General features: G+C 43.2%; 1 protein-coding gene across 2 annotated transcripts in view; it reads left to right on the top strand.

Moving 5' to 3' along the window:
• Positions 1 to 25,903, top strand: part of MBOAT2 (membrane bound O-acyltransferase domain containing 2) — a 164,370-nt gene that overhangs the window by 48,457 nt on the left and 90,010 nt on the right. For both annotated transcript variants that reach the window (XM_069975704.1, XM_069975705.1), the window contains exon 3: positions 7,989 to 8,066. In XM_069975704.1, the coding sequence (XP_069831805.1) occupies positions 7,989 to 8,066 (78 nt within the window). The remainder of the gene's footprint in view (positions 1 to 7,988; positions 8,067 to 25,903) is intronic.

Here is a 25,903-nt window from a genome sequence, read left to right as displayed (position 1 = left end):
CTCGGCTTGCGTCCACGTGCAGCACATACGATTTGGCAGGGTCAGCATAGGCTAGCACAGGAGCATGGGTAAGGCAGTGCTTCAACTGTTCGAATGCCTGCTCGCATTCTGGACTCCAGCGGTCTTCAATGCACTCCTTGGATTTTCTAGGTCCCTTTGGTTTCTGGAGAGCACTCTCTTCGTCAGTGTCACCGGGTTCCACATCATTCTGCAGCAGCTGATTGAGAGGTCTCGCTACTTTGGAAAACCCTTTGACAAATCTCCTGTAGTAGCTGCAGAACCCCAGGAAAGAACGTACTTCTGTGATTGTCCGGGGCTTGGGCCATGATGTCACAGCTTCCAGTTTTTCTGGGTCAGTGGCTATTCCCTCAGCAGAAACCACATGCCCTACATACGTCACAGAAGGCTGAAAAAACTTGCACTTCTCAAGAGACAACTTCAGTCCTTCCTGCTCAAGCCGATCCAAGACTCGCATCAGCCGGTCAGTATGTTCTTCCAATGTCTTTCCGAACACTATTATATCATCCAGATATACGATCACTTCCAGCAGATGCATGTCACCGACTGTTTTCTCCATAAGTCTCTGAAACGTAGCTGGAGCCCCCATGAGACCTTGTGGCATTTTGTCAAATTCAAAGAATCCACCTGGATAGATGAAAGCCGTCAACTCCTTGTCTTCAGGGCTCATTGGAATCTGATAGTATCCACTCCTCAGATCCAGGACGCTAAACCACCTACTCCCTACCAAACAATTTAAAGCATCTTCAATTCGAGGGGTGGCATACTGATCAGGAATGGTCCGCTGATTTAGAGTCCGGTAATCAACACACATCCGAATGGTGCCATTCTTCTTGCGCACCACAACTATAGGTGAAGCATAAGGACTTCGGGACTCTCTGATTATCCCAGCCACTTTAAGGTCTTCCAGATGCTTACGTAGATCCTCTAAATCACCAAGAGCTACTCTTCGAGGGCGTTCTCTGAAAGGTCTATCATCTTTCAATCGGATCTGGTGTTGCGCACTCTTTGCACATCCCATATCCAGCTCATGTGCGGAAAAGCAGTTTTTTCGAGCTTTCAACAACTTTCGAACTCTGTCTACCCACTCTGGTGACATTCGACCTCCTCCTATATCCACTTCATCAATCAGGGCCTCAACAGTTTCTGTCCTTGCTCCAAGGAGGGCTGCAGAGGGTAAAGGGGTAGCATTGTAAACCTTTCCGAGGCGTATAGAAGGCCTTAACACTACTGGAGCACCCCCAGTATTCTTCAACCCCACTAGAAGGGAGTCCTGTGGATGCTTTAATTTGTTTGATGGCCAGACTTCTGGCACTAATTGTACTCCAGGAGGTAAATCTGCTTCAGGATCCATCTCCATCATAAGATGAGAACTGGTGCTGTCACGGTACATTTTAATTTTGGCCCTCATGCAGGTAACTTTACCAGGTAAAACAGTATATTCTTTATTGGCTTGAGTCCACACATGACCAATATCTTCCTTCTGGTATCTTTCCTGGGACTTTAGCAGAGCAAACATGGGCCTCAACACTGGGTGCACTGCCTCCTGCTTATTCACCAATTGAGGTTTCAACATTCTTCGTACAAAGTCAGTGTTGGTGCCTACCAGCATGGCTGTTTCCCCACCTTCTTTAGGTCTGGGGCAGACAACGGCCAAAGTTTCGAAAACTTCCGTTGATCCCACCACAGAAGAAGGAAATTCTACCTTTAGAGATACATAGCCATCATAAGGGAACTTCGTGTCACTGAGGCCCCAGATTTCCAGATTCTCTAACTTGTGAAGAGGGAGATGCTTTAGATGCTTCTGGTAGAAATCCCTAAAAAGTACTGTTATCTGAGCTCCCGTATCCAACAGGACTTTGCTGTACACTCCTTCAATCCGGACTGAGACTACTGGGGAAGGCCCAATTAACTCAGGAGGTGTTCTTGATTTTGTGTCTGTTGTAGCATCAGGCACAACCTTCTGATATCTGGTTTTGGGCCGACTCGTGGTACTTTGAGAATAGTCATACATGGTGGAGTCTTCTATCCGCTTCTGTCGTGTTATGGCTTTAGTTTTGTCTCTCACCCACTTCAGTGGTAAAGGCTGAACCTCAGTTTTGGTTTTAGCTCGAGGGTTAAAGTTGAACTGGTCCACCCTATGTTTTGCTTGATTGGAGTTCCTTCCTCTGGGGCACCCAGCTGACTCCTTCACTGGGGCCCTCTGAAGTTTCCCGGCTGCTTTCTTGTCTGCACCTCCTTGGAGGTTTCAAGGCTTGGGCATTGCCTCCTAACATGCCCTCTTCCTCCACACTGGTAGCAGATTATAGCATCTTTTCTTTTTCTCTCCTTCTGGGGGGCAGTACTAAAGGGCACAGTCTCAGCCCTTTCATCAGGCTGTAACTGAGTACCAGCTACTAACGTCACCAGCTCAGTTAGCTTTGACACTTGTTCCCTCAGCTGAGCTAACTCCTCCCCAGCACAACAAGCTTGTACTGTCTGCACTTTAGTACTGAAGGTTCCTGGGTCCTTGACACTGACCCCTTTTTCCTCCAACATGGCTTCCTCTTCTCGGACCAACTTGACCAATTGGTTATATCTAAGAGTGCCACAGTCCCCTTGGGACCTCAACTTGAGCATAACTGGGTCTAAGGGTAGGGCTCCTCGAAGTAGCTGTCTTACTCTGACACTGTCCACTGAGTCGGCATCCATGCCTCTCTTCAGCCTCATCTGATGCAATATTTTATCCAGCCGCTGTATATAAAGGGACAACTTTTCTCCCTTTTCTTGGTAAGTGTGCTCAAACTGGTACAAGAGTTCAGAGACTCCCTCTATCCTACCGAACACATCCTGTAGTGCCTCCAGGTAGTCGTGTGCAGTGCAGTCTTTCTTGCTCAACTTAAGATTCCTAATAGTATCAGCTGCTACCCCTTTCAAACTTTCCGCTATCCTTTGCCTTTTGAGAGCTTCAGAAACTTCCCATTCATCCAGACCTTGCAGAGCCTGTTCCATCCAGGCCTCAAAGCTTTCTTCATCAGATGGGAGAGGCTGAGTCCCTGAGAACATTGGCAAGCGTTTATATCTAGCCATTGAATGTCCTGACTTGGCACACTTTTCCACTAATTCACCAAGAGCATTCAGAAACTCTGGGCCAATTGTGGCGGTAGTGGTTGTTTGAGTCGAAGGTTGACTTGCAAGCTGGATCGGCTGTTCTTCAGCTGGTACGACTATTTCCACTTTGTATTTTTCATTTCCTACTTCCAGATTGCTAGGCACTACTACATTAGCAACAGGGCAGTCTAATTCCAATAGAACTCTCATGGTATTACCACTCTGGTCTTGCTTTAGACCTCTAATGAAACAACGACTGTCGGACAGAGTCTCGTCCATTATCTGGTAAATCTGTCTATGGGTAAGGATGGTGGTGGAAATGGACAGGCCTAGACAGTGACTCTGGTCCAGTTGGAGGGTTCTGCACCATTCAGCAATGGCTTGTGGGTCTAGGGTTGGTTCTGCCATGATTTTGCTGTTGCTGACTGGGTCTGAGACACTTTGGGGGGGGAGGGAAAAGGGCGGAGTCACTCACAAGTAGGCGGTCCACAGAGGATCCCGGACGAGCCCCCAAATGTAGCACACCCGTAGGTGGAGCTTTATTATACTAATTGGATTGGACCCCTGCCTGAAACCTTGGTGACACCCCAAATATTCCCCAACTCTCTGACACAGTTTTCTTTGACAGCAGGAAAACACATTTATTAGGACAGGTTAGTAGAATTGTCCTTAGAGCAGTTAACACGATAGACAATTAGCATACAGCAACAAAAGAAAATGATTTGCTAATTAACCAGCAATAATGAACTTAAGGTAATGTTATTAATTACACATGCATAGACATTAAATCACACAATAAACTGTAATTTTATGATCTAACTGATTCAAAAATGCCCTCAGAGGTTCTTGTCTGAGGTAAGAGTAAAAAGAACAGGTTTAAGGAGGAAAAATGTGTCCAGAGTCCTCTAGTACCAAAACCCGGAGAAGTCCAGCATGTGCACAGCTGTAAATCCAGTAGCTCCCACAGATAACAGTGCAGGGACTGATAGGCTTTAGCTGTAGTCTCTCTCTCTTTACATGCAGGTGGGGAAACCTCAGGCTGCAGGCTGTCACTTATTCCCCTCACTGTCACACATACACCTCACAGCACTTGTATTTATTCCCTGTATTTTCCCTCCAGTCTGCAGGGTTATATGTAGAACACTGGGGCTGCATGTGATGTGGCTCCTGTAAGTATGTGCTACTGTTATCTCCTGCTTAGAAATGGCTGACAGCACTACACATCCACCATGTGTCCTTCCTGAAATGGTGGCCGCCTCACACCAACACTGTAACTTGTTGCACACTGTAACTGGTTGTACTCACAGCCCGGGCATGTGTCTGAGAACAGGCAGGTTCTTTGCAGGTGCTTTATGGGCTGATAAAAGTCTTTTAGTAGAGAAAGCACAGGGGTCTCTTCACTTGCTTCCAGCAGCATCCCAACACACTGTCCTTGCATCCCCAGCATCCTCTTCCTCCTCTCCTCCCGGCTCCTCCCACACTGACCCTGGGGGATCATGGGTCTTGTAGTTTAAGTATCCATCACTGCACTGGAAAGCTCTGAGAATAATCCCACCCCAGTGCACAGTCTGAACAGCATTAACTCTTTATTTGTTGAAGAATTCCACCAGCAGAGGAGCTCTACATATATATATATATATACATATATACAGCTTATAAACCGCATACCTTAAAATATCATATATATAAGTCAGTAGTATTTGTGGTGATTCACCTTGCGAGGCTTTTGTTCTTCTTCCCGCTATCTATTACACCAATGTAACGCCAGCAAAGAGTAAATTGCTTTGAACATTTCTGTCAGGGGGAAATGGATGTTTTTCGACTGGTTATGCTGCTTCAGAATCTGCTGTGATTTCTTACTGAGTCAGATAAATCTAAATAAGAAAAATATAATGATCTCTTCACAAGCTGAGGTTAGTTTTACCAGGCACTGTTCACATTAGTACCAACCAGTGCTTCCCCACTAATAGTGTTTGCAGGAATAATCCATTAGCCCCCACATGTGAGTAGTACCTGCTGGGGTATCCCCTTTAAGAGTGTCACTATTCTTAATGCCACCATTACAAAGGTTAAAAACAAAACCAAAAAAAAACTGTTACTGGGCCCCTAAGGGTCCTATTCCACGGAGTGATAATCGTTCGAATTGACCCGATTTGGACGATTATCGCTCTGTGGAATAGAGACAACGATCAGCCGATGATTATGTCATCAGCTGATCGTTTGGAATAGCGATGCGCGGCGGGCGACCGACGATTTCACAAGCCCCATGCTTACCTAAGCATATTGCAGGTCTTCTCCTGCACTCCTTCTTTTTCGGTGCGGCCTGTCTTAGCTGACAGACTGCTCAGCAAATCACTGGCCAGAACAGTGATTGGCTGAGCGGTCTGTCAGCTCAGACAGGCCACACCGAAGCTGCTGCTGCGCGCGGGACTGGAAGGAAGAAGGAGCACAGGAGAAGATCTGCAATATGCTTAGATAAAGTATGGTGTTTAAACAGGGGCTGCAAGGACATCGGTAACAATGTCCCTGCAGCCCTCGCTAAACGATTATCGGGCCATGTAATAGTGTCTAGCAGATCGGCGCTCTTTTACATTATTGATCAGGCCCCTATCGGCCTGTGGAATAGGACCCTTAGAGCCCCCTCCATGGTTCACAGCTATTTCTCATTCTTTTAATTCAATGGAGCAAGACCAGAGATGGGCTGTTTGCCAGCAGTACACACACAGTTACTCCCTCCCTTACTTGTCTGACCAATAATAACACAGTCCCTACTTTTTACCGCTATGCTGTGACACAGTGCTGGTAAAAGTGCACTGGACTGAACAGGCTGACACTGCGCTGGGGAATGGTTTATAGTACTCTACTTTCAATGCATGTGGAGGGAGAAGGGGTTAGTGATGCACTGGCCTTGCGAGGTGCTATGTGAGCAGAAATGAAAGAAACAGAAGCAGAAAATCAATGGATGGGTTATAATAAGCTGCTGCTGAGATAAGAGGGAAGACTTGATTTACCTTTTAGGCACGGTAAGGATCCTCTAGAAGTGGCAGACAGGATCATCGATAGCTGGAACAGGCTCTCTCTACTGCAGATACAGTAATACTAGCTAAGCCCCCATTCCTGTTTTCTGTCTTGTTTTCTCTGTTACTTGAGACAGTCTGTGCCTAACAGCCAGTAGACAGCAGGGAAGTGAGGCACCTAGTGGTCAAGACTTAAGAGCATTTTATCTAGAGATTACAAATATGTTATGAATCACAGAAGCTTTTAAATACAGGGGATTTGTTTAAAATGCCAGTGACCATATAACATTGCCAGTCAGAGTGCCCCCATTATTACTGAATTACTATAGATCTCAGAAAAGCCAGAAAAATGGTGCATAAATCCTCTACTAAATGGATTTCTATATAGTCTCTGGTGTGAAAACTACGTTCTACAAATCTTTAGTATCCAGTTCTCATGTGACAGTGTTATATATGAGCAGTCGTGACTCTCATCCCGAGCACTTTTTATAATTGCTACTCGGCTTCTCTAGCAATGATTTTCTATAACCTTGAATGAACTAGATAATGCATCCGAGCTCTCTGTATATTTCTGTAAGTAAAGCCAATTGAATTAGCATTGTATATCCTGACAGTCTTCAGTTCAGTGGGGCTCTAAAGTAAGGAGATACAGTGACCTTTGTTTCATAGACTCCTTGGCATTTACATATAGCACCTCCAGAATGAGATAAAGAGCTCATATCTTATCCAAGGATGTGGTGTATATAGTACCTGGGCCCATGATAGTCCCTTTAGGAGACCAAATCACTATACAATGTCAGTTCCAAACTCCAGTGCCTATTTTAATCCTCATTAAAGAGACTTTGTCAGTAAGTTTATGCTGTTCTATCTAAGGGTAGCATAAACTAGTGACAGAGAAGCTGAACAGAATAATGTATCACTTACATTGTTCTGTGCAGCTGATCCAGAGATCTCCTCCTGAATAACATGGAAAATAAGTAGTCCTTTCCATTATGTGCATGAGCCCAGCAGTCCTAGATATTCATGAGAAGCAGAAAACTCCGCCCACTAGTTGCTGATCGGCAGTTATCTATCCATGCTATGTATAGGCAGTCAACTGTCAATCAGCAGCTGGAGGGCAGGGGGAGGGGTTTGTCAAGAATCTTATTCTCCTGCATATTAGGAGAACAGCTGAACAAAATGATGTACGTAATACACCAATCTGTTCAGCATTTCTATCACTAGTTTATGCTGCCCTCATTTAAGGCAGCATAAACCTAGTGACAGATTCCCTTTAAGTAATAGAGGAAGTGAAGCTATGTCAAGTGTATTATTCTGTATGCCTGCATTCTGTATAGATTACTTTTTATGCAAGCGCCTATCCCCACTTGTTCTCTTTTTCTAAGAATAGTATGAAGATAAACAGGTTGGCTACTGCCAAAAATTTTAGCAGAAGGCGATTTATAGATATTACCGCATTGCAAGAGTTCACGGAATAAGAATGCAGATGGCGTAGTATACTAGCATTGTCCTTATTACCCGTAATTCATGTCAATGATCTTATTTGGTGATTACAAATTCTACACCATGTTCTGAATGGGAAGAGGAGAGAATCCTCTAGTGGCGACTTAGCTTCCGGAGAAGAAAAGGATGGGGCTGATGACATCCAATATGTCCAGTCTTCTTCGACACCATCATTGAGGCAGAATCGGGAGGCCCCCATACACATTAGATGGGTAGCCGATCCTGCTAGAATCATTGAGTTCAGTGGTCACATATCTAATGTACATGGCCAGCTTCAGTCTTTACATGGAGACTTGTTTGTTAAGTTTTGTATAAATGGATCGGGCATTGCCAGTAACCTCATGTCTTTCATCTCCCCAGGTATGCCTTACATTTTATTGTGCAAAGCAGTATCTCCTATCTCATCATGACCGTGGTAGGCGTGGAACATATGCACAAGTAAGATATCAAGTAACTTACTTACTTTTTGCATTGACCGAATCATCTGGTTTGTGATAGTTGTCTGGAGCAATGAGAACACGTGTCTGCCAGTACATGGGATGTTCACCTTTAGGCTAGTTTCACACAATGTTTTTTTTTTGGCAGTTCGACAGCCGTCATTGTTGACATCCGTCATTTTGAGGTCAAATAACCCCTGTTATTTTGAAGTAACGGATGTTATTTCAAAATAACGGATGTTATTTGACCTCAAAATGACAGACGTCCACAAAGACAGTCGTTGAACGGCCAAAAAAAAGATGTTGTGTGAACCTAGCCTTATGGTGCTGCACAAGATATTATTTGCCAAAGGCTCATGGGCAGGGGTGTATTAAAGGATTTTGGTCAGGGTCTGCGTGTTCAGACCCCAATCGATCAAGAGAACAAACCTTAAAAACGGACATGTATTGCAAGTCTATAAGGACTTCCAGCTCTTATGGATAGAGTGAGGTGAGCAGTGTGCATGAGTGTTTTGCTCTCTTGATTCGTTCTTCTAGTCAGTCGGGGTTCGAACACCGATAAAAACGTTTACCATGTTCCTGGACCTGCTGTGGCCTATACAGCTACTGAGGCATTTGGTGCACTGGGTTTGGGGCTTAGTGTACTGCTCCGCCCTGGCTGACCCACCCCTTCTAATGGATATTGGGGCTCTGCTATGCTAATATTCATTAGGAGGGTCTGGATGGCTGAGGATGGTATCCCAGCCCATTAGTATATAAAATAACCTACATATATCCTGAAAACAGCGCTGAGGATCAAGGTAAGAAACTTACCTTCATCCTCAGCACCCCGTATGCTATAGGGACTTATGAGCAGGTTAAATACCTCTAACCTGATGATAGTTTCCCTTTAACCTGTGTGATAGGCTGGTCACTGATGAAGTTTGTCGGTAGCTTACTATGTAGCTTACTATTGTATTGTCAGCATCACACATTTATTCTACGCTGTAGCCGTGGTCTTCAGAGCAATTGCTAAGATGCATGCTAAGCAAAACCAATCAATGATATTGATATAAAGCTTTTGATATTGAATAAATCACTCAATGAATTGAGTTAGGTGGATTTGGAAAACAATGGCAAAACACACTGTCTATGGATTATACTCTCCTAAACCCCCTGAACTCTGCTGTGTCTAAGGGTCCTATTTCACAGGCCGATGTGGGCCCGATCAATAATGTAAAAAAGCACAGATCTGCTAGATCAGTGTTTGTTTACTGGGCCTATTCCACGGCCCGATAATCGTTTAGCGAGGGTTGCAGGGACCGATGTCCTTGCAGCCCTTTTTGAACACCATTTATTAACCATGCTGCAGGGCTCCTCCTGCTCTCCTTTTTCCTCCCGATCCTGCGCGCAGCAGCAGCTTCGGTGCGAGCGGTCTAAGGTGACAGAACGCTCAACCAATCACTGGCCGCGGGGGACCTGGCCAGTGATTGGCTGAGCGGTCTGTCTGCAAAGACCAGCCGCATCGAAGCTGCTGTGTGCGGTACCTGGAGGAAGAAGGAGCGCAGGTGAAACAACATGCTTAGGTAATGTATGATGCTGGTGAAATTGTCGGTCGCTGGCCACGCACCGCTATTTCACGCAGCGATGCGCAGTCGGTGCCCGATGATTTTAGGTATGAACCTAAATAAACCATCAGCCGATGACACGATCATTGGCTGATCATAAATCGGCCGAATCGGACGATTATCGCTCTGTGGAATAGGCCCCTAAGGCTGTAGAGTTGTATTTTCAACCATTGAAGCGACTTTTTTTTTTTCATAGAGAAGCAATGACGTTATATAAAGCATTGACTTGTAGAAGACCAATAGAGATCTACCAGAGCCTTTTTCTTACATTAGTGTTCTAAAGAAAAGCTCAGGTTTTTTTTGTGACAGCCCTAATATAGCCGAGATGATAAGAGCAATGTGTGCTCAATGCTGGTGTCATTACTAAAAAGACCAATTAGATGGGCTGATGCCACCACGAGTATAAGCGCTCATCTAGGTCATTGGATATCAATTGCCGAGCCTTCACAAGTCTTCAAATATGTGGCTGGGCTACATGATCAACCATTGGATTGTTTTTGAAGGCCTTAAAATTCATCATGGTCGGCTGTACGTCACCTATTACACACAGGGTGGAGTGTTAGCTTGTTCATCTGCAGCCCTTTTACACAGGGCTATTAATGGGAATGAGCTTTGTGATATCAGACCTTTAAGGGCAATGTGTCATCCGAAAATGATCCATTTAAATCGAGTTTTTAAGTTAAAACATATTTTTAATGCATTTTTTGGTGGTTATTTTCCATTGTACTATTTATATTTTAGAATAATCCTTGGCCTAAAACTAAGCTGAGACTTCCTATTCTGTACAGATCATTTTCCAGCAGACTCCTCCTTATTATCACAATCAGTGACAGGTGACACCGGCATATAGATAACAGGTAAACACAATAGCTGATGTTTACAACTCAGCCTCCCCCTCACTGTAAATTCACCTCTATAAAGGTGACTAAGTCCACCCAGAAGCCATTCTCAATCATCTGAATGGAACAGGTCCTGTTTACTGTTCCCTATGGTCCATAGGGATTGCTGTAAAGCATATTTCTAAATGCTGTTATAATAGCTCAGGCAAGATGGCCCACAATAGTGTACAAAAAAATTAGGAAACAGAAACAGATTAGAAAAAAGCATGTTTTACTTTCTAAGGCTACATTCACATGTCCATTTATTTTCAAGGATGAAAATCTGGATCCTCTATCATTTATCCGCAATCTGCAAAAAAAATCATCCATTGTGTATCTGTAGTGTGTTCCGTATTGTATTCTGTTTTTTTGCGGATCTGCAAATAAAGGTGTAGTGTAAGAAAAAAAAGGGGGTGGCTAAAATGATGTCATTAGCTGTGCCAACCCCCCAAAAAAGGTCACATGGTCCATGGTGCATCACATGTGCAGCTACTTCCTTCATAAAATGGCGGCCAGGATGAGCTTGGCAGGAGGAGCTTGGTAATGTCATAAGAAACTGATCTATGATGATGTGGATGGTTTTGCGGATTGCAATGTACTCTCCGTAATTTTTGCACTCTCCATAAACTTCTATTGGGGTGTCTGTTACGCAATTACGGACCATATTACGGACAAATTTACTGGATGTATTAATAGATCTATTGAAATTATGAGATTCCGTGTTTCCTGGTCAGTGAAAATGGATGAAAAATACAGACGTGTGAATGTAGCCTAACTCTGATCCACAAAAAAATAGGTAATACATTCCCTCTATGTTACATTTGTGGTTGAACTTGAAAGGACTAGGAGGATACGGTGAATAGCTTTAGCACTTTACACTATACTAAGTGCACAAGAAAAGTGGTGAACATAACAACCAAATGGTACATTGCTTCCATTCACTCCGTGGTTTCATATTTGGAACCAGTGTTTCAAATCCACGGTGAATAAGTAAAGCAAGTATACGAGTATGTTGGCTGTTACAGGATGGCACGTGCTGGTTACTTTTATCTGAACAAACCAGTATGTGGCATAAGTAACATAAACACGGCAACTTGATTTATACACAAGCTCGATATCCTTGTAGTAACACGATCTGCTTATAACACTGCGCGCATTGTCAACAGTTCCAGTGCAAAGCCTCATCCGGGAGGATTATTCCCCGCTCCTTGTCAGCTGCAACTACCCATGACTGGAGAATCTGCCAACCTGCATGCCCCATTTCCCACACTTGATTAAGCAGTATGACAAGGCCCATTAGAGATCTCTATACTTCCTTATTTTACCTCATTACTTTACAGTCTACCTGCGGCCCCTTGAACTTTTAACCTGTTTGTTAAGGATCTTACAGAAGAAGAGAAAAAGCAAGAAAAGCTCCATCCATGTGTGATGATATCCCCGCCGAACATTACCAGATAATATGGTTTGGGGATAATTTTGTGGGTTTTTTTTCATTTTTTAATTTTCCATTTTAAAAAATCTTTATTGTTTTAAATATATAAAAAAATTGAAACATAAATACCTGGTAAATGAAAACTCTGAAAGAGGTTATTGTTCTGGGAATAAACATATCACAATATGTTCCAGCACTTAACAGCAATAGATTATCTTCCATACAGTGCACCAAAGGGGAAAGATACACTCATGGGCTTCATTGAAGGCAGGCCACGCAGCTGCTATGGGACCCGTGCATGGCCACCTCTATGGTACGGCCAAAGCAACACCCCTTCCCCCAGGGACAGTGCAGGTCTTCAGAGCAGCTCTCACAGCAAGGGGCCGGCAATTAAAGAACACCCTTCCCAGACGCTCAGAGTGGGTCTCACAGCGCAGCAGCCACTCTGAGCGTTGTCCCGGGGGGAAGGGTGTTCTTTGATCACCGGCGTGTCGTGCCGTCTGGGGGGGGGGCAAACCCCCGCTCCCCTTAGACACGAGGATTCATGGGGACCATACTGTGTTTTGCTATGGGGCCACATGAATCCTAGCCATGCTCCTGTGTATAAGTCCTCCAAAGAATTTCTTTTTTTACTTTAATTTAAAAAAAAGGTTTTTTTGTCCTTTTTTTTTTTTTTTTTAAATAAATAATTTGTTTTTGCATGGGCACTAATAAAAAAAAATTATTTTGCCATCAACAAAGCTGTATGAGCGATGAGCACTTAATCCTTACAGGGTAAGGCTGGGTTCACACTACGTATATTTCAGTCAGTATTGTGGTCCTCATATTGCAACCAAAACCAGGAGTGGATTAAAAACACAGAAAGGATCTGTTCAAAAAATGTTGAAATTGAGTGGATGGCCGCCATTTAATGGCAAATATTTGCTGTTATTTTAAAACAACGGCTGTTATATTGAAATAATGGCCGTTATTTACTGTTATATGGCGGCCATCCACTCAATTTCAACATTGTGTGAACAGAGCCTTTCTGTGTTTTTAATCCACTCCTGGTTTTGGTTGCAATATAAGGACCACAATACTGACTGAAATATACGTAGTGTGAACCCAGCCTAAGGCTGCGTTCACACTACGTATATTTCAGTCAGTATTGCAACCAAAACCAGGAGTGGATTAAAAACACAGAAAGGATCTGTTCACACAATGTTGAAATTGAGTGGATGGCCGCCATATAACAGTAAATAACGGCCATTATTTCAATATAACAGCCGTTGTTCTAAAATAACAGCAAATATTTGCCATTAAATGGCGGCCATCCACTCAATCACAACATTGTGTGAACAGATCCTTTCTGTGTTTTTAATCCACTCCTGGTTTTGGTTGCAATATGAGGACCACAATACTGACTGAAATATACGTAGTGTGAACCCAGCCTCAATGTAGAAATATGTTTGATTTTTTTTTTAATCAGCATCGGAGTACCCCTTTAATGAAGGCCAATCTGTCTGTGTTGATTGCTTTATGTATTTTTTGCATCTTCTAGCATGGGGTATAGCAATTAGGGGGTCACATACTTTTCTTCATTCCATGTAAATGTATATACATTGAACAATACAGATAAGTCTGTGTGAGTACATGTGTATGTTTCTGCGCATATAGTTATTATCTCGTTCTTATCTTTTTCTTCATTCCTGACAATGGAAGCCTGTCACCACTGATCTTCCTCTTGGTTCAGGTGTAAATGGGATTACTTACAGTGAAATGTTCCATGAAAATTGGAAATTGGCAATCGCCGCAATTCATCTATATTTTATTGCATGATAATTATCATTACCTAAAAGATGAATTGCCGTGTAGGAAAGTAGTATAGGTGAGTGAGTAAGAAGGGGGAGGAAAGAGACTGCTGTGCGAGCGGGGGACATCTCTCTGGTATTGAATTATTGCCTATACTCCGATTGCAGACGCTGAGTATCAGTCACCCAGGTAACATCACAACATCATGATCGCAATGAAATGCATTGATTTACGGCACAAGCAAGAGGTATAAATCTCTAGTCAGACCACATATGGAATATTGTGTACAGTTTTGGGCACCTGTATATAACAAGTACAAGACTGGACTGGAATAAGCACAGAGGAGGGCGATGTAGAGAATTAAAGGGGTACTCCGGTGATTTTTTTTTTCTATCAAGTCAACTGGTGTCAGAAAGTTATATTGATTTGTAATTTACTTCTATTTCTAAACCTCAAGTCTTCCAGTACTTATCAGCTGCTGTATGCCCTGCAGGCAGTGTTGGACTGGGGTATCTGGGGCCTTCGGGGGCCCACCAATGAAGAATCAGTGGGAAAAGACATGTCAGTCAGTGTTAGTGCAGGTTCTAAAGCTGCGGGCCCACCAGTGGTCTGGTGGGCCAGTCCAACTCTGCTTGCAGGCAGTGGCGTATTCTTTCAAGTCTGACACAGTGCTCTCTGCTGCCACCTCTGTCCATGTCAGGAACTGTCCAGAACAGTAGGAACTCCCCATATAAAATTTCTCCTGTTCAGGACAGTTCCTGACATGGACAGAGGTGGCAGCAGAGAGCACTGTGTCAGACTGGAAAGAATACACCACTTCCTGCAGGACATACAACAACTGATAAGTACTGGAAGACGGGAGATTTTAAAATTGAAGCAACTTACAAATCTGCACATTTTTTTCCCACTAGTTGATTTGATTTCCGAAGGAGTAACGCTTTAAATCAACTGTATTTTAGGAATTTGCAGCATGCCCGGTGCCCAGTTATTTCAGCCATGTTTCTATATTTCCAGGGAATCCCTTTAATTGCTTTGACATCCCTTACTTCTGGTTGTCATGCCCTATCAGTGTAAGAGACAACAGAAGTGAACTTTACAATCAGATCGGCTAATGCGTAGATAGAAGATAGAAGACATATTTTTAACAACAGTTTGCAGATGTACTTCATGCTCAGTGTCTTCTAAAAGCCAGAAAAACATCAAGTGCATTGAACTCAAATGGCATCGGGAGCTTGTTCTCTTCTATTCCTCAAGCTTCAAAGAACAACAAAAAGTTTAGATTACTGTTGTACATGGTATAAAGAGTGGCATAAAAACCACTTAGACAGAGGTCAGTTCTTAATGACCCCCATTTTTACAATCTTTATGCACCTGACATTTACATTTTGAGTACAAAAAATCAGCAGTTTGGAGGAGATACAGTAGGTGGAGAACCTGTTTTCTGTCTGGCACCTGTACTTCCATACTGGCTACGGGCACAATCACACTGGCATGAGAGTTTCTATGAGGTTACCCTATGCTTCATGGGGTCACTCGGTGAAAGGGGCTGCACAGTGGGTGTAAATATTGCACAGGCAGATTCTGCATTCCGCCGAAAGAATTCACATGTCAACTCTTTCGGCGGAATGCGGAATCGGGCCTCCCATAGAATGGTGTCTATGGAGCCGGCGGAAAGGTGCGGCGGTGAACGGGTACGGGCTACAGAATTCATCGGAAATTCTTAGCTCGGGTTCCGTAGTGTGAACCTACCCTCACCTTGTTACACCATCTGGAATGGGGTGCTCCTGGTGTTGTGGTGCAGATATGAAACCAGAAACATGGTTGATGAAAACAGCAAACAGTCTTTACTGAAGTAAACACTTCTTTCACAATATGTGAGGCACAGTCTCTTAAAGGGGTATTCCATATGTTGCTGCCCATGGTGAGACTAACAATTTATTTCATATTTTTTAATATCTATTCAGTCTCCTTCCCCTAGTTCTGAGCTGCTGCTTTCTGCTGAAGACACTAAAAATTGTGTGGGAGCCTTTCTCTCTGTCTCCCCCTCCTCCCCCCTCCTTTCTATGATGGCTAAGGTAAACAAGTTCCTATCTGCAATTCTGTAACACCTTTGTAATGCTGGGAGGCACAATCACAGTGAGTTCATCAGCAACCTGACCTCAGAATAACCCTCCCAGCATGACTAAGAAACAAAAAGTTGCAAATACAGAGTGCCAGGGACTTGTTTACATCAGCCGTCTCAGAAGGGAGGGGGGAGGAGTGGGAGACGGAAAGAAAGGCTCACTGTAAAGTGCAGGTCTCTGAAGAAATAGTAGCATGAGTAGCCGCAAGATGTCTAGGGCTGGCCAGAAGCCCTTATTGGTCCTAAGGTATCCTATGGGGCCCATCTTTAACGTCCCACAATCTCAGTCTCTGGGTTGTACTCTTCTTTCTCCCTTGTCTGTCTGTCTCTTTCTTCTCCTTTCTCTTAGAATAGTATTAGAGAGGTCACCAGGATATTTAGATTTTACACAGGAGCAGCCCTTCCCTAAGATCCAGGGTTTAGCCTACCTAAGGAAAGAGGGAGTTAAAGGGATACTCAGTGATACGGTATGTTCACACTGAACAAATTTACCTGCCTCAGTGTCAAATGGCATCTCTATGGGAGGGCTCTTGCCCATACAGTAGAAAATAAAATATTTTCAAATCAGTTGTTGTCAAAAAGTTATACAGATTTGTGAAATGACTTCCATTTAAAAATGTCAAGTCTTCCAGTACTTACCAGCTGCCGTATGCCCTGCAGGAAGTGGTGTATTCTTTCCATTCCGACACAGTGTTCTCTGCTGCCACCTCTGTCCATGTCAGGAACTGTCCAGAGCAGGAGAAATTTTATATAGGGAGTTGCTTCTGCTCTGGACAGTTCCTGACATGGACAGAGGAGGCAGGAGAGAGCACTGTGTCAGACTGAAAAGAATACATCACTTTCTGCAGGTCATACAACAGCTGATAGGTACTGAAGATAAGTCTTAAGAAGTCTGTATTACTTTCTTACATAAGTTTATCTGAAAAATTATTTTTCTCTCCGGAGTACCCCTTTAAAGGTGCTTCCCTATCTTTCTTACACTCAACAAGACTGCAAAAACTCCTCTCTGCTTAGAGATAGGCTGGGCCAGAGCAGACACCACCCCTCTACAAAGTATATAGGCTTACCCTCAGCCAGGAACAGAAGGTATAACAGCATAACAATAGTATACACCATCACAGATATAATACAAAACAGTGCCAATACATATGACATAAATGTCTATAAACCTCCGCCGAGTCATAAGGGAACAGTGCGACCATGTAGAACACAACTCCAAATTACAGCTCTATACAAGTGTAATACAGCATCCATATATTTTTGTGGGTTTCTGTTGTTTCCAGATTTATTGTGTTTTTTTTATTTTTTGTATGAATCGTGACATGCTTAAATATTCAGAATTATAGAGATTACTAGAAAAGAATAACCTGGTTATGTGCCACAAAGCACCATATGGTTGCATACATAATGCCTACGGCTCTGGAGTACGAACCCACAGAGGACTCCTTGTGCTGCTATACACTGTGAATAAGGCCGAAATATAATATTTTCCTGACATAGGTTCATTAAGTGCAGAAAACCATTCCTCTTGTTTCCCCCATATACATACCTGTAGAATTCTTGACAGGTGCCACCACTAGGGGGGGGTAAATGTATACAGTTGTATACAGCGGGTCTTGGCCTAAGTAGAAACTGCCTACAGATTATTTTTTTAATTGGGCATAATCTAACAAATCTGTTTAGAATTATGTATATATAATATATATATTTATTCACTGTTGGATTGTGAAGAATAGTACAAAGTCATGATTAAAGTGGTCTACACGATCCACAAAAGGTCATGCAGACATTAAGAGTCCATAGAATATCTTAATGCCCAATACAGATTGCAGTTTGTTGTGGGGACTTCTGTGACCAGACATGTTGGGGTTGTGGTCTCTGAGTTTATGAGCGTACATAAGTGGTAGATTCCCAATCAACTGGACATAGGACTATTAATTCTATGTTTGTGTGTGTTTTTGCATTGGTGCCTTGGTGGCTGGTTGCCCTTGTAGCATGGACATTATGGGTTTCATAGAATTTTAACATAGCATCTCTATGTCTTCCTTGTAGATCAAAGGGGTTATCCATCGTTAGAACAACATGGCCACTTTCTTTCAGGCCAGTTTGGGTGTAGGTTTTGCAACTCCGTTCCATTGAAGTGAATGTAGCTCAATTGCAAACCACGCCTGAACTGGAGACAAGAGTGGTACTGTCTCTGGAAGAAAGTGACCATGTTTTTCTATCGCTGAATAATCCCTTTAAATTCCTACCCCTGGAATGCCTCAAATTGGCCAAAAGTACTCTGAAAATACTCCCATTTGGGTAGGATATGCAAGAACCCCATTCTTTTTTCAGGATGCAAATAAGTATAGAAAGAAATAGTGTAAACTTTACTGAATGGACGCCAAGAGGCAACCCTTTTATTTATGCCCTGGAAAAAAGGGGGGCGCCTTCTTTTTGATAGGGCCAAGAGAATTACATAAATCAGTCATTCCTCAGGAGATCCTAGCCCATAATGTATGTACATTGCGAGGACAACCCATTGATTTAAATGACATCTATCTATTGACATATTTCTTCTGTAGCATTGATGCAAGAGTAGTCAGATGCTGGTCACGGCCACCGCTGACCCGCTTACTGTCAGGAGACGTCTTGCTGATGCGTATAGATTGTCCAAACCAGACGAACCCTCTTAGATAGGGATCCATCATAGGGATTTGAGTGTATACGTCAGTGCTATGTATATATTCGGTAGTAGAAGCGTTCCTGGATCAGGACCGTATAGATGAACACCTCCTGGGAGGAGGCTGCTTGAGGCCATGCTGGATGACGTTAAAGGGGTTGGCCACTTTATAATAAAGTTGTTCAGTATACAGTATTAGTAAGTGTACTCACTGTATATACTGGAAGCAGATCCCTGTGTACCTCCCTGTGAGCTAAAAATAGATTCCCCTCCTCCAGTCTGTGATGTCCTGCTCTGTGGTGAGTCTGTCCATAAGATGGCTGACATGGAGGAGCATGTGACCATGCCCCACCCCCCAGTGTCCTCCATAGGCATATACAGGTTCAGTGGTGGACACTGGGGGCGGAGCATGGTCACATGCTCCTCCAAGTTGGCCATTTTATGGACAGATTCACCACAGAGCAGGGAGGGGTGTATAATTTTAGCTCTATGGGGTACACAGGGAGCTGCTGTCAGTATATACAGTCAGTACCCTTACTAATACTGTACACTCAACTATTTTACTATAAAGTGGCCAACCCCTTTAATGGAAGGCAATGTAGGGTCTGGATGATAAAAGCCTCATCCCCCAGGGCTTGCTATACTCCTCTATCAAAAGTCACACTAAACTGGTGTTGTTTCAGGTGGATTACACATTTATTGAAGCTGTTTTTAATGGAAATAGAATTAAAGTCACTTCCCTGACACTCCAGACACCACCAGGGAGCAGGTTACAGCAGGATGTTATATAAACGCATTTTCAGACTGTGAATAGAAACATAAAACAAATCATTCAGCCCCCGGTGTGACGCATACTGAGTAGTCCGCCACTTCACTGTGCAGGACCTGGAGATGCTCCAGAGCTGTGTTTGTAAGATAGAGATGTCATGTCTGGAGATGATGTTTGTTACATTAAACAGATGACAGGACTGGCTGGAATTCTGTGGAGATTTAGTGTACAGCCGCAGCAGAGGTTATTAGATAAAGCTGAGGTGAGTTTGTCATTTGGCACAGTGCTTGCTGATATGTCATGTTTTGTTTCATGGGACGGCTAGTATACTTGTATTTCATAACCCAGTGATGTTGCCCTAAATAATCAGATAACAAATGCATATCTGCCATACTAGTGAAAATGGATCCGCCAGCTAAATATGCAGTCCTATGTAAGGGCAGTATATTATAGCTATAGGTCAATGCTAAAATGGCACACAAAATGTTAGGAGCACTGAAAATACAAGGGACTTATTGTGTCCTTGTCATTAACAAAACTTCCGACACGCCACAGAGACATTTTTGATCAGAGACGTTTTGATTAGTTGAGAGTTCAGGAGACCAGCTCTATTACAAAGGCCCCCATACACCATCAATAACTGACAGCCGAACAATCGCTCAGCTGTCAGTTATCTCTCCTGCCCGCCGCCTGTCCTCTGCATATACAGGAGTATTCGGGTTTGACAAGCGCTCCTGTGTTTTGTAAGTGAAGGGTTAGGGTAAGCCACAGCAAGAGCACTCCTGCCTTGACTTACCTCTTTCTGAACAAAGGGGTCGGCTGTGATTTTCCATCACCACTGACATCATCTGTGGGTGGTGTTTCCAAACACCAAACAAAACATATACCAGTCAAAGTCTAAAGTGTATGGGGACCTTTAAGAGGTTGTTCAGGAAAAAATCACTTTTCCTCTTTCCACAGGATAGGGGAAAAGTAGGCGGTTGCAGGGGGTCCGACCTCTGTACCCCCCGCCAATCTGCCGCCTCTGTTATGAATAGAACTGCAATTACGGCACATGACCCACGCTCTATTCATTCCTATGGAGCCGACGGAAAAAGCTGAGTACATCGCTCTTCCAGTGTACTCAGCTCCTTCTGTCACTACATAGGAATGAATACAGTCGCGGGTCACGTGCCAGATCCACGCATGCCGGCGGGGCCTGATACAGAGATTGGTGGGGGTACAGAGGTCAGACCCCCCTGCCACCTCCTACTATTTCCCTGTGGATGGGGAAAAGCAATTTTTTTCCTGGACAACCTCTTTATGCTAATGGAGCCAGTCAAGAAAATGGATGAAGATTGCATCGAGCCAGGGAGAGAAGTGCACACCCACGTACTTCTCCCAGATGGTCAGTAAAGGTTTAATGCCCAAACATTGACTGATCAAAACTTTTCATGTTTTGTTACGTGACAAAGACGCTTTAATAGTCCATTGCATCCCATAGGCTTCTCTATATTACTTTTAAAAAAATACCAAAAAGTTGTGTGCAAAGCATGGCTTACTGTGATGTGCATGGGCGTATCACTGATCTATGGATCAGCAGCTGATTTTCCGCACTCTCTCTATAAGAGTTTAGTTAATATTATTATAGAAGGAGGCAGCGCTGATACACACCATCTCCTCCTAGTCCCTGGCTCGGATGCAGTTTCCCCAATTTGACAGTAAAATGAAGTAGACATTTTATTTTTGTCTAATCAGCAGGAGTAGTAACACAGATAAATCACAATCAGCCGTTCCGGTTGTGAGCAGAAGACAAAATCTGACTCCAGAATCACCGACCGAATGCAGATTAGAGCTGAATAAGCAAAGACAGTGTTATGACGCGTGGTGCGCTAGCACATGTTCTGCCGTCTACTCTCCCAGCACTTATGGGCGATTTCAGCTTTATAAATTTCTTGTCCTGTCGCTACATACTGGGAACTATTACAAGGAGGATAGTTTTATCCAAATTACCAATGACAAATGAGATAAACGAGAACGTATCAAACATCCTAGCAAGGAATCATGAGTATCAATAGGGAGTATGAATGTTAGAGTCACATTTGGGCACTAGTCCTTAAAGGGAGTTCAGTTGCTCTTCTCCCCCATAAGAGGAATAGGGTCACATTGTGATCTGCAAGTGACTGTGACTACAATCGGATATAAATCCTGGATAAATTTCTGGCCTTTTTAGAGTTCTAGTGAGGAATCGGATCACTTCTGACCCCATTCACCTACTTAAGCTGTGATGTAGTAGAATTCAAGGGGTGCAACATGGCGACTGTTGCACCAATGACTAGAGATGAGTCATAAAAAGTTCACTCAAACCTTAGACGACTAAAAAAAACACTAAATAATTGCAGGTGTTTAGTTGTTTTAGTGCAGTTCAGCAATGTATACTTACCTGTCCGCACTCCCCTAGTGTCCTCCTATGGGTCCTTAGTATCCCCTGCTAATCATAGCCTCAGACGAGAGTGACAGCTTGCTCAGGCAATTATTGGCCTCGCCGCTCTCCTCTCTCAGTCAGTGACTAAATGGACTGTCACTCCAAAGATGAGTGAAGGCGACTAGGGGATGCTGGACACTTGTAGGAGGACACCGGGGGAGCGCAGACAGGTAAGCATTGGCATTTTTTTTTCTTTCTTTTTATGAGTTTTAAAGTATATTAAAATGTGTGGCCGCCATCATGGACTGGATTTGTGATAAACTTTGCAAGTAATTCGTAAAATAAATCTCGGTTTGTGAAGTTCAGTACGCTCATCTCTACCAATGACCCATGTACCAGCCAAAGTAACTGTGTAGCCCCAGCGTTCAGAAAGAGCGTTTGTTTGTCTCTTTCTGGTCCGTGCAGGCCACACACACTTTAGTATTACATTGGGGGATAGTTGCGGTGATGTCTGCTCAACGCGAGCGCAGATACAGATATTGAGTTATGTCTGCATACAGGGACTTCTACTGTATATGTCATAAGGGCTGCATCTACGAGCGATTCCCCTTATGTATCAGTATATACTGCTGTTGATGCAAGACGTTATAACTTCTTTCCTTTTGTATTACAGTTTGCTCATCTCTATACTTCTCTATGTAGACATTTAAAGCCAAGCACTGGGATTAATAAATAGCCATAACGCTGGGCTTGGGAGCTCTTTGTGCCATATAAATAGTACAGCGACACTATTAGACTATGACACGGCTATCCAAAGTTCTTGCACTGTCATTTTATTGGCACAAGACCTGCTGGCATGGACGGCAGCTTCTGAAGTGCTACCTGAAAGCGGGCCAAGCTGGGAGGCAAGGTGCCACAGCTGTATTGTCTCGCTTTATTACCATCATTAAGCCATCAATAAGGCATAATACTCACATAGGTGTTAACTGCATTGGTTAAAAGCCTAATTTACATGTCAATAGTCTGAGCACCGTGTTCAGCATAACATATTTTTTTTTCACCTCATCATGATGATAGTTACATCTATATTTAGGGAGCAATTCCACCGAACATGAGAAGAGCAGGTAGTGTTGTGTCTTAAGCCAGAGATGGTTGTAGACAGTAGAGCGTCTTGTGCAGAACGCTGTGTTATCCCCCTGCTGCCGTGTCAATCACCTCCATTGTGGCCCTCTACCAAAAACTTCACAAATTGCGAATTGCAAACCTTACATAAACCATGGGAACACAGCCATAACATGAAGTGTCTGGGCCCCAGTGCAAAGTCTCTATTGAGACCCCTTCTGTATGGAAATAAGAGTTCACTCTGTTAATTGTGTTCACAGGGCCCCACGGATCCAACCATATGTTAAAACACTGAATGTTTTAGAATGTTGGGCGGTATGTTTCGGCACCCTTTTTTTCTGCTGAAGGGAATAACATTGAGTCATATACATAATGTTATAATGGGAGTTAAAGGGTGATTCCCATCTCAGCTTGTTATCCCCTAGCATCCATAGGATAAGGGATAACAAGCTGATCGATGGGGGTCTGACCGAGAACAGGAATACAATAGTCCCCAAAATGAATGGAGCGCTTACTGGAAGAGATTCATCAAACATGGTGTAAAGTGAAACTGGCTCAGTTGCCCCTAGCAACCAATCAGATTCCACCTTTTATTTTCCAAATAGTCTGTGAGGAATGAAAGGTGGAATCTGATTGGTTGCTAGGGGCATTTGAGCCACTTTCACTTTACACCATGTTTGATAAATCTCCCCCAATGTGTTCTTGGGATTGGTGGAGGTCCTGGCAGCTGGACCCCCAGCAATTAAGTAATTTTCCCCTAGCCTATGGATGCAGGTTAATAAGCTAAGATAGGAATTCTCCTCTAATGGCCATTGTATGCCATTGTATGCCTATGCAGTGGCACCAAAGGGGTCATGTTTCTCATTGAGGAGAGCATCATAAAGACATGTGGAGATTTATAGGTCATTCATGGTCCACTGGGAATTCTGGGGAAAAGGATATGCAAAGTATTTTTCTGACTCCACCTTTTTGAAGTTTTCCCTTCAAGTCACTGCCTCTGTGTTGCCATATGCTCTCCCCTGTTTGACATGGGGAGATACAGCTCACTCTAGGGGGTCGGGTTGTTGAGCCATTCGACCAACGCCTGGTGAGTTCCATGACCTATTCTGATGAATAGCACTTATGCAAAGAACTTGCAGAGCATGGGATGGTTGCTTCAATAACCTGACACCCTGGCGTGAGCTGCATCTCCCCATGTGGACACCATGTGGCAATAGATAGTGGTAGTGACCCTTTAAGAAGCCTTAGAACATGTTTACCCCATTGAGGTCTATGACCTTATTCAACATTATAATTGCTTAGATTGTTGTCATGCACACAGGTCACCCATATACAGTAATACATGCAGAGCTGCATGGATATGTCCCGTAAATGTTATTCTTCCACATTGTTTTGTACAATTTCATGTGAGTAGGATAGGACAGGAAGTCATAAGACATAGATCACAGAAATAAGTCATTCTCTTCTATGTAGCAGTCGGTGTCCTTATCCAGAAACATCTATTACTCAGCCTCAGTGAGCACGGACAACTGTATTTGCTCTGCCACCTTTTACAAACATACAGCTTGACGCCATGGAGTGCATTTCCTCTAAATCATAAGATATAATGCGCATGATATATACTAGAAAGGACCATGGCTTTTTTAGTCCCTAACATAGTCCTAGGTTATAATTTACAATGTTTTTATGGTCAATGTGTATGTGAGATGTTACAGCACAAGAACAATGCTCATCTACTGTAAGGTGATCATGTCACGGTTATAAGGTTGGAATAATGTCAGGTGTAATGTACTGCTGGATGTATCTATTTATTCAGAGCGCTTCTCAGAAATGACCGTCATTCCAGTATTTCACATTTGTGGTTGACGTTCTTTATGGCCACTACAGCTGGCTGAGCACAAAGAAAGCTGAGGTTACCAACAAATAGATCATAGATATATAGACAGATATGCGATAGATAGATAGATAGATAGATAGATAGATAGATAGATATGCAATAGCTAGATAGACAGGTAAATATGAAATAGATTCATAGAAGATGTTTGTTTTTTGGCACATGTTGCAGTAAAGCACCTTTTGTCTACCACTGGGTCCCAGATCAAGCCCTGGAGCTGTTAGGCACATACAATATACAGTGGATACCTACATTATACTAAGAAAGTTATAGTTTTACTTTCCTTCGAACAAACAAATTCTGTAAATGACCTAGGGTTCTCCTTAACCCGATCATATGTATTCCATTCCGTAAAGCTTTGTTTAAACAGGTTTGATGCAGTTTTATCAAGAATAGACCTACATTCGACTGCTTTGTTCCCTTGCGGACCTCTCTGCCAATCTCAAGCAATTCTGGGACAACTTTTGTGTAATTTTGGCTATTTTAGATGGGCTGATGCACACACTTCACATGTTGTGAAAATCTATCCGAATTTATTATCAGGAAATCCAAATAGATTTCCTGACCCAGACCGCAGACACTTCAGGGAAAATATAGAACCTGTCCAAATTTTTGTCTGGAATTCCGTCACAGATGATCTCATATAACCCTATGGAAGCATCCAAAATTTCGAACACTTTCCTGATGCTCAATACTTTTTCTTCCTGATCAGGACATCCTGAAAGCCCTCCTGATGGTTTCCTGGCTGTAAAAACTGATTACCGTCAGGAAATACTGATGGTTTCCTGAAGCCTACTGATGGCAACCGGACGTTTGAGGGGGCCTTAGGGGGGTATTTAACAAGACCAGTCTACCTGTACGGTGGTCTTATATAAATCCCTACCCCCATGCTCCATACCAGATTTACTAAGGCACAAACCTCTCAGTAAATCCGCCAAATCTGAGGCTGCCCTACATAATAGGCAACCGCCCTACATAATAGGGTTATTACATGTGGATTTTCTTGCAAATTTAACCCCTATTCATTGAATCCAAAGTAAAAATTCACAGCATTTACATTTTTCTGCATTCTATTTGTGAATGGTTTTTGCCCCCCCCCCCCCCCCCCAATAGTTTCCAATTGCCATATAGGCCTCTATGTTTCTATGGTAACA

This window comes from Dendropsophus ebraccatus, chromosome 6 (assembly GCF_027789765.1).
Source record: "Dendropsophus ebraccatus isolate aDenEbr1 chromosome 6, aDenEbr1.pat, whole genome shotgun sequence".
In the NCBI taxonomy this organism is placed as follows: domain Eukaryota; kingdom Metazoa; phylum Chordata; class Amphibia; order Anura; family Hylidae; genus Dendropsophus; species Dendropsophus ebraccatus.
The sequence above is the reverse complement of the archived record's forward strand: the minus strand, read 5'-3'. Positions and strand labels throughout refer to the sequence as shown.